At 40.4% G+C, this 19,628-nt stretch overlaps 1 protein-coding gene across 1 annotated transcript in view; it reads left to right on the plus strand.

Moving 5' to 3' along the window:
• Positions 1-19,628, plus strand: part of npr2 (natriuretic peptide receptor 2) — a 50,711-nt gene that overhangs the window by 27,026 nt on the left and 4,057 nt on the right. Inside the window, exons 9-19 of the mRNA XM_046374779.1 lie at positions 191-265; positions 1,279-1,356; positions 5,012-5,116; positions 6,794-6,865; positions 7,607-7,766; positions 7,879-8,034; positions 10,169-10,337; positions 16,556-16,702; positions 17,497-17,620; positions 18,896-18,964; positions 19,226-19,400. Coding sequence (XP_046230735.1) covers positions 191-265; positions 1,279-1,356; positions 5,012-5,116; positions 6,794-6,865; positions 7,607-7,766; positions 7,879-8,034; positions 10,169-10,337; positions 16,556-16,702; positions 17,497-17,620; positions 18,896-18,964; positions 19,226-19,400 — 1,330 coding nt within the window. The remainder of the gene's footprint in view (positions 1-190; positions 266-1,278; positions 1,357-5,011; positions 5,117-6,793; positions 6,866-7,606; positions 7,767-7,878; positions 8,035-10,168; positions 10,338-16,555; positions 16,703-17,496; positions 17,621-18,895; positions 18,965-19,225; positions 19,401-19,628) is intronic.

Genomic DNA, 19,628 nt, shown 5'->3' on the forward strand with positions numbered 1-19,628 from the left:
TTCTCAAACATAAGAGAAAGGCAGTTTGATGTTGCACAGAGAATTAACAATTCCAGTGGATCAACCTCATATGGGAAGCTATGATACAGTGAACTGGAAGCACAGTCCCAAAATTTCATCCTCTTTGCTTTAATCTGTACATTACCGACTGAATTTTTTTATTTCTCACTACTCTTTTCCACCTTCTCAGAGAGGCTCCAGCTATGGCTCCTTGATAACTGCCCATGGAAAATATCAGCTATTTGCAAAAACGGGCTATTTTAAGGTAAGGCTTAGTGAGTTCTGACATTTTCAACTCCTGCGCACTCCTTTCCCACCCACACATGTGCACACTCGCAGAGAAAGCCGGAGAGCTGGAGAGGAGAGAGAAAGAGAGAGTGTGGGCGAATTTAGGTAGTTTTAATGTGAGCTGCAGAATGCATCCATTTTCTTCTTCTTCTTTTATTTTATTTTATTTTTTTTTTTAATGTCTTTGTTTCCACTCTCCCATCTCGCAGTCTGGACATGGCCGTCAACTTGTTGCTGTGGCTAATTTATCCGCTTAAGATGGAGGAGGTGTGAGGAAATGTGACAACAGGAGCCCTGTGAATAATGCTGTCTTTGTGCTTAGCTCCATGATGCAGGTTTTATATAAATGCTGATGTCATGGTACAGCTTGAAAGTCTCATGGATCATTGGAGGTACTGATCCACCTCTCAAATTCAGAGGTGATTAAATCTGACACCAAAGCTGGAACAGAGAGAGATGCAAGAGCTTCAGCAACCTACAAATAACCTCTGATATGAAATGTTTGTTTTATTCAGCACTCAGATCTGCTGTCAAACATACAGCCATGACCAGCTCCAGTACTATGTGTTTCGTTTCATTTCTGAATACAAATCAAAGCTCTCATACATGAACTGTGTTTCATAGTTTCTCCAATCTGTCACTTTCTAAGATATTCACCTCTCCTCTTTCGTTTGCTGATCCTCACATGTCAAAGCGACAGATACAATTCTTCTTCTGCGGCCCACTGAAATAGCTGTAGGCTATACTGCAAGATGCTGTTCTCTTGATTTCCTCTTGTTTTCATGGCCCTTGTTGATACTTTTCATAGTATCTGTCTGCTGGTGTTGTTGTTTCTTTCTGTCTCATTTACGTCAAAATGCATCCTTGTTACAGCATTCTGTGTCTTTATGTTATACACAGCTCTTTATATATATATATATGTTGAACTCTGCATCATTGTTGTCCCTCACAGTGGATTTATTGCTCGATGTCTTCTTGTGCTGCACACAGGGGAACCTGGTGGCCATCAAGCATGTCAACAAGAAGAGAATAGAGCTGACCAGGCAGGTTTTACTGGAACTTAAACATGTAAGTGTTCATTTAATCTCCTGTGATAGATTTTTTTTCCCTTTGAGAAATATGTCACAGAGCAGAGACATAGAAATTAGACAAATCATTTGTATGTTTTAAAAGTGGCAAAAAAGGGAGATATCTCCCATGTTTTAATTTTATGTCCAGTATATTTAGCACTTTGTGAAAAGGTATTAAATCATCTGCAAAAAGGCTCAAAATGCAGCTGCAAAGTTTTTAATTCTGAGAGAAAGGAACATATTATCCCAAATTTATCATCCCTTAACTGGTTTCTAGTGACAGTTCTCAGGGAATACAGTTCAAAGTTCTTCATTAGGAATTAAACTAATGGGCTTCATGCTATGTTTCTGACCTCCTTAACCCATATCACACGAGGATGCACACTGAATGTCAGCAGAAAAAGTTCTCACAGTTCCTAAGTCTAGATTTGTAATTGAGGATGACCACACATTTGCTGTCATGGCACAGTCCACGTTCATAAACCACCTTGCTACTTTTCTCTTTTAAACTTATCCTTCATGGACTTTTTGTCCTTTTATCTGTTTTTTTCACTGTACAATTGTCTCTCTCTCTCTCTCTCTCTCTCTCTCTCTCTCTCTCTCTCTCGGTCTCTTGGTCTTGTTACTGTATTAAAAAAAGTTCTCTGAAAATAAGTAATTATATTGTTGTTATTAACACTCAACTGGCTACATTTTCCACTTGCACCAAGGAAGCTTAAAAATCTAAAGTACATATTACTAATACACTGGCTTATTTAATGTGAAGATGTGAAGTTAAGGTGATTACACACTGTAATGGCTACAGAACAGTGACACCATCTGCATTTAGATTTGTTTCTTATAAACCTCGTTTCTACTATGTGATTCTGTCTGCCACTGGGCACAAAATTTCAAAAATGAAGGCTGAGTGGTGGTACACTATGATACAATAATCATCATTTTTATGTTAACAACAAATCACATGAATACTTGTATGCAAACAGAGCTCACTCACATTGCTGTATTTTAAGGAATTACCGGATCTCCAGTCCCGTTTCAGCTCTACAAAATATTTCAGCATCTTTCAGTTCATTGCTTTGGTTTAATGGCCCACAGCTTCACTGTTCTGCTCACCACTCTCATAAGCTTTGTTTCCAGCCACAGCAGGAAGCTGTCTTAAGTGAAAATGCTCTAAAAAAGCCAACTGTACACTTCTTGGCCAGCTCCAAACCGCAGACAGACGACGTTAGCGACTCGCTGGTGAAGTGTAGTTAAGCATTTAGCAGCTGGAGAGCCAGATGCTTTTATTAGAGTTGGTGGAGGCCAAAACAGAACTAAAAGAGAGTAAATATGGGATACAAACACAACACAACAAAGGATAACATTACCATGTTTGCTGGATGAGTAACTAAGTAACTGTTTGCTAATTTCAATGCATCAGCTTTAAAGGTGATGATATGGGTTTTCATTTTGTTTTTGCCGTGCCCAGTTAACCAGATGTTAGTCCAACATTTTGCTCTGCAACAAAACACTTCAGTAACCAAGGACCACGGGGTCTTGAAGTGTGTATTTCCTGTTCCCCAGAGGAGTTCTGGTGTTTTTGATCACTGCTCCACCTTTCTCCACCTAGTGTCACAATAAGGTTGAAATTTCTGTTTCATATCAGCATTTAATGGGAAGAAGGCAATTAAATTTGCTGAGCTCACTTCTGCACCCTTGAAGACAAACCATTTGCCTTTTAACAGCCTCATGATCTTATCTCTAATGAGACCCTCAGGACAAAATTTATCTCCACTTCTGGTGTTTTATTAAAAATGTTCCATCCAACACTTTTGTATTTTGGGGTGTGTAGTGATACAGTCTCTATTCTGCTTGCAGTTCCACTTTTAGTCATTTTTTTTATCTGAAAGAGGAATCCAAAATTGCATTTGCCAATGAAATCCTTCTGAAAAACTGTCGGCTTGTGCTGTTGTTTCTGAGTAAAGACAGCTATGCACAGAGACCTTGGGGGTGAATTGCAGAAAAAAACTCTATCTCAACAACCAAGCATTGACATTATTGTGCTTCCACTACAGCATAAAGACCTTCATACAAGGTTCAATCACTGCGCCTGTTTGCGCGTGTGCATCTCACCATGTTGGCATAGAATACATACTCAGCAGGACAGTGGAGATTTATTTTTAACTTTTTAGTGGTTTTTGCTTGTAGAAGTGGTATATGGCTCCTTTTAAGTGTGTTCACCAGTGCCACTGCAGGATGTGGCTCGTTAAAGAGTAAGCATCCTTAAACTGTCTCTTTAGCATCATAGACTGCAGCTGTTGATGAAAAGGTCTCTTTGCCTTTATGAGTGTGTGATAAGTAAGCTGAAGGAGGAAAAACTACACAGAATTTATGTGTATTTGGTGATGGAAACACATGGGAACAAACGACATGTATGTTTGTGAACGGAATGGGAGATTTTCGGCCTTTTCTTCACCTTTAACATCACTTCAGCTCTCTTTACTCTCTATCTCGGCTCTGTATTTTCGGCCCTTCTTTTGTGTGTGTCGCAGCCTGCTGGAGGAGAGCAGTTTGGGATGCCTCTGCGGCCTCTCGGTCAGTCAGCAGGCACACATGGGAGAGAGGCTGCTGTCTGAGCTGGCAGCTTCTCAGACGCCCCGGGGGCCTGATCGGCTGTCAAACCTCAGCTCATGAAAAAGCCAACCAGATGGGGGGAAGAGACAGGCCTGCCAGTGGAAACTTAACCACTTGTCCTCCAGCCCTCCTCCTCCTCCTCCTCCTCCTCCTCCCACCCCCCCTGGTGGTTCTCCTCCCCCCTCATCCCCAGAGTGCAGCAGGGGAAATTATATAGGCCAAAGGGTAGGCTAACATCTCCGGAGCCGTGAAACAGGAGCAACTCACTCCCTGGTTTTGGTGTGAGAGAGGCTGTCACTCACTGTGCTCAAAGCAGAAAAATACACTGTTGAAATTAAAAAACACTGTTTTTTGAAGTTTCATTCTGGCTGCAGAAAGATTTTCTTTTTTCCCCTGCACTGCTGCTGTCAGCGCTCACACGACCTGGAATGAAGGCAGGAGGAAGACGACCATGTAGCTTGTTTCTATAAAAGAAACTGACTGGGCTTTTTCACACTTTCTCATAAAAGGAACCTGCAGGAAAATGTTCTCCAAATTCCCTCTTAATCACTTAACCACTAACATCTCTTTTTTCATGCTTTTAATATTCAAAGTGATTGATGTTTTGGAAGGCGTGTTGTATCGTAAAACCAGTGTGTGGTTATTTTCCTTGTAGAGCAGTCTTAAGCGTTCTGCCTGCTCCGCTCTGATGTTCCTACTCGTACATCCTCTCAACACCTCAACGTCTCTCTCTTTTTTTTTTTTTTCATCATCCTTAGCACACAGGCTCATTCATAACCTCCGAGGGCAATTTATGCACATGTTTCAACTGGGTGCCCTGAGCAGGAATGCGTCTCGACGTGTAAAAAAAGACACTGTGCCAACTAGCCGACTACAAATAGACTATTTTGATGAACTGCTGGCAGCGTTATTCTCCAAACTTTGTATATAAATGAACCGTCAGTCCTCTCCCTCGTCCTCTGTTTCCACGGGGTTTGGGAATGTGATGTTTGGAAAGAGTTACACTCACAGTTGCAGTGTGTTTGTGTGGTTATTTTCAGATGAGAGACATTCAGTTCAACCATCTAACCAGGTTCATCGGAGCCTGCATTGACCCTCCCAACATCTGCATCGTAACAGAGTACTGTCCCAGAGGCAGCCTGCAGGTAATGTCTGCTGCTCCTATACTTTTAATTTACTACATTATATATGCATCTATGCTGAAGGCATGACAAATGACTTCATATCAGTGTCTAAGTGTGAAAGTTCTGCTACTTTAACTACCTCTGCCGCTCAGAAATGTGTGTGCAGAATAATGCAGAATTCTGTGTGATGTGTAAACTCCAAGTCACATACAGGAGAAAGTAGGAGACATCTTGCGTCCAGCAGTTTAAACCTTTGAAATGAAAATCAGGGAGAAAGAACAGAAGTATGTAAGTTTAAGGATTTTTATGGATTTGAAGTTATTATTCATGCACAAATTATTTAGTATTTTATATGTCCTGTCTGCATGCCTGAAGGGGATCTTTGAAATGAATCATATGAATATCAAATCATTCTTTCTTTGACAAAATTTTGTGAGCAAACTAAAAACTTTGAGAGAGCTGCACCTCTGCCAAAGCTGTGCAATTGTTTACATGACAGGAAAAGAATTTTTGGAAAGGAATAGTTTTACACTTGACACTATTGACACTCACTTTCTTGCTGAGAGTTAGATAAAAATATTGATATAATTCTCATGACTGTGCATTAGTTAGCTTAGAAAGACTGGGTGTAGGAGAAACAGTTAGCCTGGCTGTACACAGGCTTAAAAGCCTGCCTATCAGCATCTTCCAATGTTATATCTTCATGTTCAACCTGTGCACAGTAGGCAGTTTGAGTGAGCCACCATCACCTTGACATTTCTGGACTGGACTTTGAATTTTATTTTTTTTCTCCGTCTCTTCTGCGTAAGCTGTTGCTCTGCAAAATCAGCATCACACTATTGTTGCAGTGTTGCAGTCCTGTTTGTGTTTCTTTTATATCAAGCAAGTGCAGTAGTTCATGGAACTAATTCCTGCATCCACACCTAAAAACAAAACTCTTTTTTCATGACTAAACATTCTACAAAATTTGACTGAACTCTGTGAAATCTGGACTAAAAACACAGCAACTTTAGCAGATGTTAAAAATTCAGTAAAGACTTTTCCTTTTCCTTCACTTGTATACCAAATGTGAATTTGTGAACTTTTTGCCATTGCAATAAAAATAAAATTGTTTAATGTACAACCTAACAAATCACTGGATGAAGATTAATAACATAAGCCATGAGAGTAAACAGTCTGAGCATGGACAGCCTTGTCAAACTGCTATTCGTGGCAGTGTTTGTACTGAGCTCTGCCCACTGAGCTCTGCAGGACTGAGTAAAATCACCATATTTAGTCTACAGTAAACATACTGTTTGCAGGGAGCTCACCATTGACATGTTTTGTCTTTGTTTTACAGTCAAGTCAAGTTGTCTTGTTTTATGTATTATATAAGAAATAAATTATGCTGTAAGCGAAATTCACTCCCGACAGCTGCAAACAATGTGATGTGGCTGGATGTCAGAGCTGGACACAGATTCCAGTAACAGGCCAGCTGTGTGGTTATTCACTGATGTCCAACAGGGCAACATTTGTGACCCTGAGCATGAAGAAATATATATTTTATTAGGACTGAATATGGTTCTGTATTTAGTCCCAAAATAAACTTTGACTGCTGAGAAGCTCTTGGAAGTTTAAAAGATTAAACAGGCAATAGATTTTCTTTGTCCTTGTAAAAGTTTTCTGCTCTATTTTTGATTTATTTTTGTGTTTTTCCAGGACATTTTGGAGAATGAGAGCATCAACCTGGACTGGATGTTCCGCTACTCGCTGATCAATGACATAGTGAAGGTACGAGGCAGTCAGATTGAAAGCGCTGTAAACAAAAAAGCCAGAAATCAAAGGCAGGATTGAAGCATTGATTAACATGATGTTTGCATGTAAGTGCTGTCGAAAAGGTCACTTTTCAGCATTATATTAGATGCTTTGTGCGCCTTAGAGACATGGAAAAAAGGTCTCGGTTGCCATGGTTTCACAGGGAGGGTGAAAGAGTGAAAGAGTAGTGAGGCAGAGAGAGAGAGAGAGCAAGGGACCAACATGCACAAAAATTTATTTTTGGCTCAGTAGTGGATAAAACTGCAGTAAGTCTTGTTATTACACAGCGTAAAGCAGGACAGATACATAATCATAAACTTGACTAAAATCTCTTTCCAGCCTCATCAAATCTAATCAAGGACTTACTGCGGGAGATTGTCTTTGATCTGTCCTAACAAAGAGGCTTTTTGTCAGGAGAGCAGTCTCTTGGATGGGTTCTATATTGAACTGCATGCATGACGAGGCGCTTCTGCTCAATGTCTCCACACAGATAGCAGCACTCAGCAGAGAAGAGGCACTGACTCACCGTTTCCACTAAATATTGAACATGAATCTGTTCAGTACCCACTGTCCCACTTTAGTGCATATCTACTTGTCCAAGCATATTATTTCCACGTCTGGGTTTGTGTGTTTTCATGTACGATTTGCTGTAGAGGAAAAAAAGGAAAAGAGAGGAGAACACCCCTTAATGCTTGATCTCATGCTCCTCACCACCAGGGAATGAACTATCTCCACAACAGCTACATTGGCTGCCATGGAAACCTGAAATCGTCTAACTGCGTGGTGGACAGTCGTTTCGTTCTGAAAATCACGGATTACGGCTTGGCCAACTTCCGCTCATCCTGCGAAAACGATGACTCGCACGCACTCTATGCAAGTATGTTAATTTCATTTATTCTCTGACAGCACTGAATCTTTTTGTTCATCTGTGAGCTCCTCTTCTATTCCAGACACTTTATGAGCATTTCTGACTGGTCTTGGTTTTGCAGAGAAGCTTTGGACGGCCCCTGAGCTGCTCATATATGATCGCCATCCTCCTCAGGGGACTCAGAAGGGTGATGTGTACAGTTTTGGCATCATACTTCAGGAAATAGGCCTGAGGAATGGACCTTTCTATGTGGAAGGCATGGACCTCAGCCCCAAAGGTAAACACAACTGTCTTTTACAGGCCTCAGCTGAACGTTGCCGGGATCTTTTAAATCAGCAAGCATGCAGTAAACTAACATGTAAGACATGAACACAAAGGAAAGTAAAACACATCAGTACGAGAAAGTTTTGCGTCACACAAACAAAACGACAACTCTGAGAAATATCTCTGAAGACAAAGACAGAAAAGACAGAAATTCACATCGTAGGAACTTCATTCACTGGCTTTTTACTGACATTTCAAAGTGGACCTTTGTAAGGTCAGACACACAGCTATATAATGGCCCTGCAGCTATGCACACAAACAAAGAACACATGTTGGCCAAGTGTCAAATGCAGGTGGAGTCGCAAAAACCAACACATATCATCGCTCCTAAGAAACGACCCAAACAAAGCATTGAAAAAGTAAATGAATGGTATCAGTAAAATCGGTTGAAACAAAAACAGTAAAATCTAAAAATAAATGTGCCGATGACCTTGTTTTGCATGTCAGAAGGAAGCCTGAGCAGCTGTTACATGTAGGTTTGAAATTTCTATTATGTGTGACTTTGAAAAGAGATGCCCACAGCACCAACAGCCATAAGGAAGTCCTCCTCATGTCAGCAATGTGCAACAAAAACAAGGTTCACTTATGGCAGACTAAATATCAGTCATTTAAAGAGCAAGAAGAAACAAAGCTGAAAATGGTAGGTTATACTGCTAGGTTGAACCGAAATCATCAACAAAAGACAAAACACACACCTCGTGATACAGTAGCTAAAGGGCTAATACGACATGATTCTTGTGAAAATGGTATCCTTGGACAGCAGCCCTCCTGACAGATCATTTGGTTTGCTAAAACTTTCCCTCACTTTAAAATTCAAACAATTTATTGTTATGTTATCCAGTTAACTAAGACTAAAAATCAGAACTTAATCACTGATTACACTTTGGCTCTTCAGCTTCCTGCACCTGTGTGGAAGTTTGGACCGTTTCTTCACCAGCTTCTACTTTTCCCTCCACCGCTGCTTCTGCTTAGTGACAGCAGGAAAAACTCGAACTTCTAAAGCAATCCAAGATCGGGAGTTCAACTTCCAAAGTGGATGTGTAAAACTCTCCCAAGGCACATCCTCCATGTGATGACTTTCATTAGCGCTGTATTCATAGTCACGCTTGGTGCTGATTGTACAAGTGCCTGATTCTCATCCATTAACAGCCTGAGAGCGGTGAAAGCCAGCACCTGTTCTCTAGTGTCTGAATGTGCTGGATCCAGAGCTGTACATGTAATTTTGTGAGTTAAAATAGCATTAGCATCTTTAAATTACTTTTTGGACAAAAAAAAATTCAATGATGATACTAAAAACAGAGAGGAAAGGATGTGGAGGAATGGTTTTGGGAAGGATGTCTCTTACAAGCTTTAACATTCATATGATTAATGAATCAAAGGAGAAATCAGAAAGACATCAGCAATGCTGAATATATTCAGGCTCCTGCAGCAGACATAGCACATTAACAGAGATGCAAAAGAATATCAGTATTTCTGAAAATAGCAGTTCATTCTGTTAGCTGTCTTTCAGTGTAGCATTTTCAGTAAAAATCAGCAATTCAGACATCAGACTGAATCCCCGACAGAGACGTTAAAACCACAGCAACAGCATAACGAGACTTGTAATGACTATTTACTTATGTACAAGCTCAATTAATCTCCTGAAGAAGTTGTGTATATGTAGAAAATTTGAGTTCATTCTCAAATGGGAACCTGATAGATTTGATGCTTGACTGAGAAAAGTCTCAATGACCAGATCTGGGGATTTTATTGGATAACAATGTCACTACAAACACTGAGATGGTTTGAGGTTTGTTAACTGCGGGGTTGCTCTATTGTTAGGTGTTTTTTTTTTGTTTGTTTGTTTTTTTATTTTGTCCACTCTTAGCACACACGTTTTACACAGTGGTGTTCAGTTGCATGGGGAATTAAGTCCTACTGAAGAAAAATGAAATGTGAAATGACAATAGCTATAGCCATAAACACTACTTGCCTAACTCCAACCTTTTCAGATACTTTCCCAAAACCAAGACCTCACAAATCTAGAAAAAAAAGGCCACACACATTTTCCTCTTAAGAACACACTCTGTGTCCTCTCGCCGCTGCAGAGATTGTACAGAAGGTGAGGAACGGTCAGAAGCCGTACTTTCGGCCGACCACAGACAACAAATGCCACTCGGAGGAGCTGACCATCCTGATGGAAGGCTGCTGGGCTGAGGACCCCGCAGAGAGGCCAGACTTCGGCCACATCAAGATCTACATGGCCAAACTCAACAAGTGAGACACACGCTTTGCTTCTCTTCACTGCCCATTCTGATAGAGTTCACTCAAATCACTAAACCAACCTCAGAAATCTCAAAGATAAATGTCTCAATGGACAAAGCCAAAGCACCTGCACGGGGTGGATACTACAAGTTTTGTAATCTGGGTACGCTAACCGTGACAGAATGAGCTCTTCATTAAATTAACATTCTCTAAACGTCCACCCTCGTTTTCAGGGTACGGATAATTTGACGAATTGAAATCGACGGAGGCTGTTCTTTCCCAGACTATCAGTTTCTTCCCTGCCAAGCTCAACATGTGAATGCCGTGTTGAGAAACTGATGTTCCTCTGATGGCCGTGCAAGTTGATACATTAAAGAGATTCAAAAAGACAAACAGGAGGAAGAATCATGTTCTGGAAATCACCGAGACAATTTTATATAAAAGGCCGTTTATAATTCCTGACAGGCAGCTCTGCAGAGGAAGTGCTCTTTGCTGCCTTTCCATCCATGAGTTTGGTGTGCGTGCATGTGTGTGTGTTTAAGAAAAGGGGAGTGTATGAGTCCATGCTTCTGGTATTGTTTTCAATGATCCCATGAATCATTCATATGCATATTTTGGTTCTGAGTTTTATGTTGTCGCAGGAAGCGATGAGTGCATGTTTCCCTTGAGTAGGGCAGCTCTGTCAGTGAGAGTTACTGTAAAGCACCCCTGCTGATACAAAGTGACACTAAAACACACACACATGGGGAAATAAACACTTTATAGCAGATGTTGGATTTGAAAGACAGTCTGGTAGGTAATGCCAATGTGAAAATGTATATAAATACTACAAGTAGTCTATATGTACAGATATTCATTCTGTAGGTGTATGTCATTCAACTCACCAATAGTTTACATGTAAATGAAGTTTAACCAAGGCCATTGCATAAAGGTAGAAGTGGTATTAAGCATAAGATGAAAACATTCAAGTTAAGACGGGCACTATTGAAGCTCATTGCATTCACCAAAGAAAAAATGGAGGCTTATCTTCTAATAAGGAGAAGAGGATGTCATAATTATGAGAAACGATCAGTTATTACCGGTTTAATTAGAAGAATGCTAGCCCATGATTACTCTTGTAATTATGACAGAAGGCAGTCATCATTAAAACATAATGTCTGCAATTTTTATTTTCCTGCATGGATCACTCGATACAAAAGCGCTTTGTATGATTAATCGTTGTTCCAGGTAATTCCCTATGATGTTCACGACTAAATAAGCAGAAATCAAAGTTTAAAAAAGTTCTCCAGTGACCTTCCAGTGAATCTGCTTCATGAGGACTGTGTGGCGGTGGTTTGTGGCTCTGTGATTTAAATGTCGCTAAATCCTGATTGGTGCACAGAAGCACTTGACATCACCTTTTCGTTCAACTAAGCCCTGTCCACTTCAAACCAAAGAGGGAAACAAAAGAAAAAACAAGTTACCATTGGCAGAAAATACAGTGTTCATGTAGCACACCATCACTCACACTGAAAAGCTGGTTGAGAACAGGAGTTTTCAAGGCCTTTGAAGTTCTAGTCAACATTCAAAGGTTTCCAAAAGGGAAATGTGCATGAAAACATCTGGAAAATTTCAATTTGCTGTAACAATGCAACCGTAATAAACTTGGCATCTTGGGTTTGAATGCTTAACTTAGTCAAAGCATCTTGTAGCCACAATAAAATGTTGGAACAAGTGGATAAAGTAATATATACATTATGGGTAATGTATATATATATATATTGCCATATATGATTCCATAAAAGATGTGGAATAAGATTGTTTGTTTTAGCTCCAAAGGTATTAAAGGGTAAAATGAGGGCTGAGGAGATTAGGCATTGAGTGAATTCAGGTTCTAGCTGCCAGAGGTTGTTTTGTTCTGCCTGCCAGCAGCAGTTGAACGTCCTCTCCTGTGAGTTGTGACATGGAGATCAAAACACAGTTCATGGTTCATTACACTGGACGGCAACTTGGAAGCTGCTTTTGATGTGGTCATGTTGTATGGTATCTAGCTTAGCTTAAGATGTAATTATACTCTGTGTGTGTGTTGCAGTGTGTGAAGTGCCTCTGGCGAAGGAATTGATTTCCAGAGCTGATTTTCAACTTTTCGTCAGCACTGGACAGATGTGTCACACATGAGTGGTCCATGTTGTGCTTTAATAGAATGCTTGATGGTTAATTGTGTTTGCATTCTTCAATTCACTTTGTTATGCCTAAAGACTGCGGCAAGGTTTACCTCGTCTTACTGCTGAATGGGACACTACTGCCGTGCAATCAGTAGCCAAAGTAATCATAGTGATGGTCTTTCAGTACTGTAACAGAGAGTGGCAATCCCAGGGAACAGGAGGTTTGCTTGGCTACATGTGCTAATGCAAATCTAGCCAACTGACTGCTTCCTTCAACTTGATGTTGTCCTCATCATTACCAGTTTCCACTGGTATGGAAAGCACAGGCAGCCTCCGCTCTCCTGTTGTCTTCACATTTTATCTCAACATCAGCTACTGCGGCTATGTGTGCAGGTTTAGCCAAGCTGTAGCCTGTTAGCTCCTAAGAATAAGTCCAGCTTGCGTGGTCAAAGATTGTCCAAGTCTCAAAATACACCTTAACAACTAATGCACCAGTCTGTCTTTCATATCTACTTTAACTATTTATTCAACATTATTATCATTATTTTAAAGGAGTTCAAGGTCACTCAGAGATTCTAGAGTGGGATGCGTTCATGGAATACATAAAATCTAACACTGAAGTATGTCTTTGTGTAATCCTGTAGTGTGTAGTTAAGGATAAACAATATCCACGCAGAGAAGTGACAAGAAGACCACTATCACCTGTCATTTTTTTTGCATAAAACGTTGCTGTTGTCTGCTGACTTGAGGACACCAGACCATTATTTATCTCACCAACAAAGAAGAAGCAAAGCAGTTACTGCAGGCAAATGCTTTAAGATACAATAACAATTTACAAATGTTCTGCAGACATGTAAAGTATTCAAATCCTAAAGCTATCAGCCTTTAAAGATATAATCAGCCTGACAGCTGTTTAAAGTAAATGTGCTGATTTGGTGGAGTAGCCGTCTAAAAACAGGTGGTTTGGGGAATCTATAAACAGATCTGTATGCTTAGTGTTTTTCCCTCCCAGCCTGTCCTCTCCTCTGCGAGTACTGATGAGCACAGTGATGTATAGCTTTCCATTTGCGGCGGTTTTGAGTAGAGAGCTTACATGATTGACATCCTCAGAAGAACTCAAGGATGCTCTTGACAGCCGCACGCAAAGCGCCTCCTCATGTGCACGAAGCCTCTCGCCACAGAGGCCTGCGCGTTAATGCACTGTTCGCCGGTTGTTTTCATTAGGTAAATGTATGTTGTTGACATGACGTGATGGATGGGCCGTTATTTTTGGTTGTGTGTGTGTGTGTGTGTGTGTATGAGCTTGAGCTTGAAGGGCGCAGTAACAAGAGGGGTGTTCAGCAGTAAACACTTCGGGCTAACACACACAGGGAGTCGACACTTGGCTCGCCATGAATAGCCGACCTCTCCCCGCACACATTAAGTCTCACTGTTTGCCGTCACTGCTTATAGCGCAAAAAATGTTTCACTTTCTGTTCAGCATGAAAATGTTCCTTCTGTTTTTTTTTTTTTTTGGGGGGGGGGGGGGGGGGGGGTTACATTTTGTTATTTTAATCTTAATTGGGTTTGATTTCTGAAACAGCCAGCAACTCAATCCACAGATGTGAGGAGAACGTAACTTCCTGAAGCATGTTTAGCAGCTACATAAACAAAAAGCACTCAGAGAGCACTTATCTCTGCCAAGACTGCACAGCCATCTACATTTGTGTTTTAAATAGTAGAGAATGTTTTTAATTTTTAATGAGTGTCTGGATCCAGATGAAATCAAAATACAGAGTGACAGACAACATGCTGACTGGCTGATGACTATGCTATGATTTCCTGTATCGACTCCTGACTCATGACAGTCGAGTTATTTAACATGATGAAAATTTATCAGGTTGCAGTCGGGTCAACTCCAGGTGAAATGTCATCACATTTCACACAGTTTTAATATGTGTTTGTCAACTATATTTTGTTGTTGTCTAAATTTTGTTGGAAGTTTCCAGAGAATAAATTGGTACAGCCTTAGGAGAAAATAGGGTCAAAACCCAGAGACAGTTTTGCTAACTGTGTTGACTTTAGAGCTGTTGTTGAGATCTCCAGAGAGATTTCCCTCTCCATTAATTTCTTTATTTACATCCCAGTAAATACTCATGTACTACTGGAAACCTTGGAGCTTTAGACTTCTCTGTTCACTGCCTAAAAGACTCCTGTGGTTATGCCAGCAATTACTCGGAATTAATTAACTGGAAGTTTACCAGCCGAAGACTGTCTCCATTTTCCCTAAATTTAGCACCAAATTGCATCAACCTTTCCAGTTCTCTTCTAGGAAATTATAGGAAATAAAGTGTTACTAGCAAGCTCACGAGAAGCAACTGCCCCCTCTCTCCTTACGCCTGACCTCAGTTTCATAGCTGGTGACCGCTCACGGTATGAAAGCACCTTTATGATGGGAAATCTCAAATAAAAAGAGCCTTGTAAATGGACAGATGGTGGTAGTATTCAGTTATTATAAAGCAGTTGTTCCTCAGTCCATGGCCTTCTGTCATCAGACAAACAAATTATTTATCTGAACCTGCTGACAGATATTTTTCACACTCACATTGGGAAGAATAAGGTGTGGGAATAGGATGCATATGCTGAATTTTCTTGCTTCTAATCCGTTTAGCGTCACGCTAACCGAAGAGCCAGTTATCATCTTCCACCACTACTATTAGTTTGGATGAATGGTGAGAAAATTTCTGGTGCAGTGAACAGTGCATGGCCTGTGTGATTGCATTTGGTGCATTGATACTCATCACTGCCTTTCATGTCTCCCTCTGATGTTTTGTTCTTTAAACTTAAACAACATGTGGGTGTGTGTAGGATCTGTGACCCACAAGAAACATGGCAGGATGCCAGACATTGATGCTTTTAGCCGCCACGATGGTGTGGATGACTCACCGTCTTGCTTCGCTGGAGTAAATTCATGTACATGCAAGCCTGTGTGTGTGTGCGCACACGTGTGTGTGTAAGCATATGAATGTAGAAATCTCTTGAGATACACGTATTATACAACACATGTATTATATAATTATAAAATACATGTCAATTTCATAGCAGCAGAGATGTAAATAGGGACCTTTCACAGAATGTGTTTTACCACTGCACAGACAGAGTTGCAAGGTGGATAGAAAGTTACTCAAATCCTTTGAATGATTGGGTTTTTACTGCTCTCATGCACACCATTTAACCTCGGTAATCAATGCAGAAATTATAACATTAAATTATTAAAGTTGAAAGAGATGGGGCTATTTCTCAAACTGCAAAAATGCTCTCCTGTGGTGGAACTCCACCAATTTCACATGCAAATGTCTCTTTACTTGTCATGGTTAGCATTACTCTTCTCTTAGTACTCTTCTACGCTCTAGGACACTTTACATATACTTCTACAATAAATCATTTGAAATCCCATTAAATTCTATAGCTCTGGATCATAGTCTGAGTGATTTTAAATTTGTTGACACAAGGTATTCCACAGGGATCAATCTGTGGACTTCTGACATTTACAGAATTTGAAATTTTTAGTATAAACAGTAGTTTTCAACTTGAAAGTCTAAAAGACTTATTTTAAGAATATGGGCTGTTTGTCCCCCAAATCTGACTGACAGAGGTGATTCACAAAACAGTTTACGAACAACATGTGAACCCAGATAACCACTTTCTAGCCTGCTCCCCTGTTTGAGGCTAATGAGTTGATGCTACATTAGCCGCTATTAACATAATACACCTAAATCTCAGACTGTTGGCAGTCAAATTGTGGGTCATTGTGGATAATTTAAGCATCAGGTCTTGACATGGAAAACAAATGTGAATAAAAGAGAATAAAAAAAGGACAGGCTGAGCAGATTTTCTACAACAACTACTTGTGTTTCCTGCTCAGTGAGACTTCTGACTTCTTTGTACTGAAGTTGCTGCATTCCTAGATCTCAGCAATTCATTTCACTGCAGAATTATTATTATTATAGATAGGGATGATAGACAAAACCACTGCCTCTTCACTGACTGGTGGTTTGTGTTGATATAACTTGATACCTAATTCTTCTCTGTTTGTGTTTTCTACAGAGAGGGCAGCACCAGTATTCTCAACAACCTGCTGTCCAGGATGGAGCAGTATGCCAATAACCTGGAGAACCTGGTGGAGGAGCGAACACAAGCCTACCTGGAGGAGAAAAGGAAAGCTGAAAACCTCCTCTATCAAATTCTACCACAGTAAGAAAAAATTACCATCACATTCACACTTTTGTCCATCTACCCAAGAGTTTAAAACTCCAATTAACCAAGCAAATAGAGCGAATCTTACCAGCATGACTCTATGACTCTTTATCAGTTGTGTTAAATTTCTGTATTAATTAAAGACTCAAAATCCCACCCAACGCAGCAATTTATTAAGAGATACACATTTCCCCACAGTGCCATCTCACTGATGAAAGAGAACAGAGAGAGAGAGACAGAGCTGACAGGCAAACTGCTCATTAAAGACAAACAGACTTGATACTGAGTTTAGGCATTTGAATAACACCACAGTAGCAAATCCCATCTGTGTTAGCCATTTATCCTCTTTTCCTGCTGAACAATCTTCTCTTCTTCAAAGCCATCCACACAGGCAGAGTAGGGCCTGAGACAGAGGACAGATATCATTTCTCAGTAGCTGACTTCTGCCACAGCGTTTTTGGTATTATTTGATTAGAGAGGAGACAATTAACATGAGCAGAAATAGCAAAGATAAATTGACATCATGTTATAATTGAACCTGCCAGGCATTCTGTAGATAGTATTTTAGAAAGAGCAATCAAAGGATTTTTAGTTAAACCCAACAAAGTCATGTCAACTAAGCAACCGTTGTCTCACCTGTACTACAGCCTCTTGCTGCTTGCTTGACCTTAGCCTTAAGTCATTTGAGCAGTCGCCTCTCATCTTCCCTTGCTTCTAGATTTTTCCGAATGTATCGTAATGTTTAGTGTGAACATTCTGACTCACTTCTTCCTCTTTCTGTCTGCACGCAGTTCAGTAGCAGAGCAACTAAAACGAGGGGAGATGGTGCAGGCTGAAGCATTCGACAGTGTCACCATTTACTTCAGCGACATTGTGGGCTTCACATCCATGTCTGCAGAGAGCACACCGCTGCAGGTACACAAGATATGTCACTGCAATCCTCCAATGACTGACTCCCACTCTGCAACTTGCTGCTTTTGTCTTCAAGTAACAAGTTACCCTTTTTTGACTTTGCTCAGAATCTACCAAGCTTATCTGAAAGCATTTAAAAATCACTGTTCGTGATCATGGTCACATTGAATCCTCTATTCATGCATAGAAGCGCTCACCAGCATAAGGTCTCTACCTACAGTGTGTCTCATAGTTCCCACAGTGTGTTTTCCCACACATGGGCTGCAACTCAAAATAGTACAGTTGTTAGATGAAGAGTGTGTTGACGCAGAGCTGAGTCACCTTATGCCACCACGTATCTCCCTCTCACTTGAAAGCCAATTGATTTATCATAATCTCACGTCCAGGCAGAGGGTCCGAAGTGTTGATGGACAATCTGACACCTTCAGCTGGAGTGTGATCACCCCCTGAATGAACACCTGATCTTATCACCTTCACGTTTTTTTTCAAGTTGTTGGAAACAACCAATTGTGCCTCTTGACAAGGACAGAAATTCATATGGTACTATGAAATATCACATAACATCTCATCCAATAATGTGGAGCCAGTAAAACCTAACTGTAAACATGCCACTCCCTAGAAATAATATCATTGTCACTCAAGGGCATAGATTTGTTTCATTTACCTGCACTGATCAGTCATGTGCAGTGAATAACGTTAACACATATGCCAGGAACTTAAGTTCCTGGATCCTGGTTCCATCATAGTTAAAATGTTCTCATTCAACACTGCTAACTCTTGAAATACAGCACAATATGTAGAGTAGAAAAAGGGCCAGCTGGGTTTAATTTTAGGTTCAGATACAGTTATAAAAAAAAGGAACATTTGACTAAATAATAAACTGAATAAACAACCAACCTCTGGCATGCTGCTACATTGAAGTTATTATGCCCCATATTTTGGTAAATTTAATGCAATTTGTTTTTTTATGGATTTGATTAATGATCCTGTAAATGTTTTATTTTTTCAGTAAGCCTCAGTGGGCAACTGTCCAGGGACAGACAAAGAGAGATAATGTGAGAGAGGGGAGGTTATCCAACCAGCGTTGTAGATCATCATGTGAAGCAGTGCTTGTCATATTGGCTGAGAAAGTTCTAATTGGACATCCACATGAAATGTGGGAAATTCTCCCTTTGATCCAAACATTTTCAGTGCTTATTTCCTTCTTGCAGTGTTGTTGTGGTAATGAAGTCATATATTTATTTAATAAATTAATGACTCTGCTGTCTCTCTCTGCAGGTCGTCACATTGCTCAATGATCTGTACACCTGTTTTGATGCCATCATCGATAACTTTGACGTATACAAGGTAAGCCAGGATTGTCAGTGTGAATAATTACAGTAACCGATTTTAATTCAAGACTTGGTGGGGATTACTAATTCTTTTAATCGTAATAAATAATTCTTCTAATCTTAATTTCAGTTTTGTCTCTTACTTTATATAAAAATATGCAAACTAAATCAGGAAACTAAACCAGTCTCAATACTGTTATCTACCCACTAATGCATTCAGGATCTCTATAGGAATCCTGGGAATACAAGAGCAAATCTCTTCTGATTTGTCCCTCAGGTGGAGACCATTGGCGACGCATACATGGTGGTGTCAGGCTTGCCGGTGCGGAATGGAAAACTGCATGCCAGAGAGATCGCTGGGATGTCACTGGCATTGTTGGAGCAGGTCAAAACGTTCAAGATCCGACATAGACCCAACGACCAGCTGAGACTCAGGATAGGTATACACACAGGTGAGTCTGAACCCTCAGTCTGATATGGCACTGTGTGAGTCTGCAGCAATTTGACCTGCAACCACAGGGTCCCAGATTCAGTCCTTCATATTAACTGTTGTCTGTCCTGCAGAGGTGTCCTTGACCAAAGCACTGACAAGCCAACACCATCATTTACTTTCTTGCAGATGCAGAGAGTTTTCAGCTCAGTCTGTCTCGGTGTGTTACACGGTGGCTTGATAATGTTAG

This window comes from Scatophagus argus, chromosome 20 (assembly GCF_020382885.2).
Source record: "Scatophagus argus isolate fScaArg1 chromosome 20, fScaArg1.pri, whole genome shotgun sequence".
Taxonomy (NCBI): Eukaryota; Metazoa; Chordata; class Actinopteri; family Scatophagidae; genus Scatophagus; species Scatophagus argus.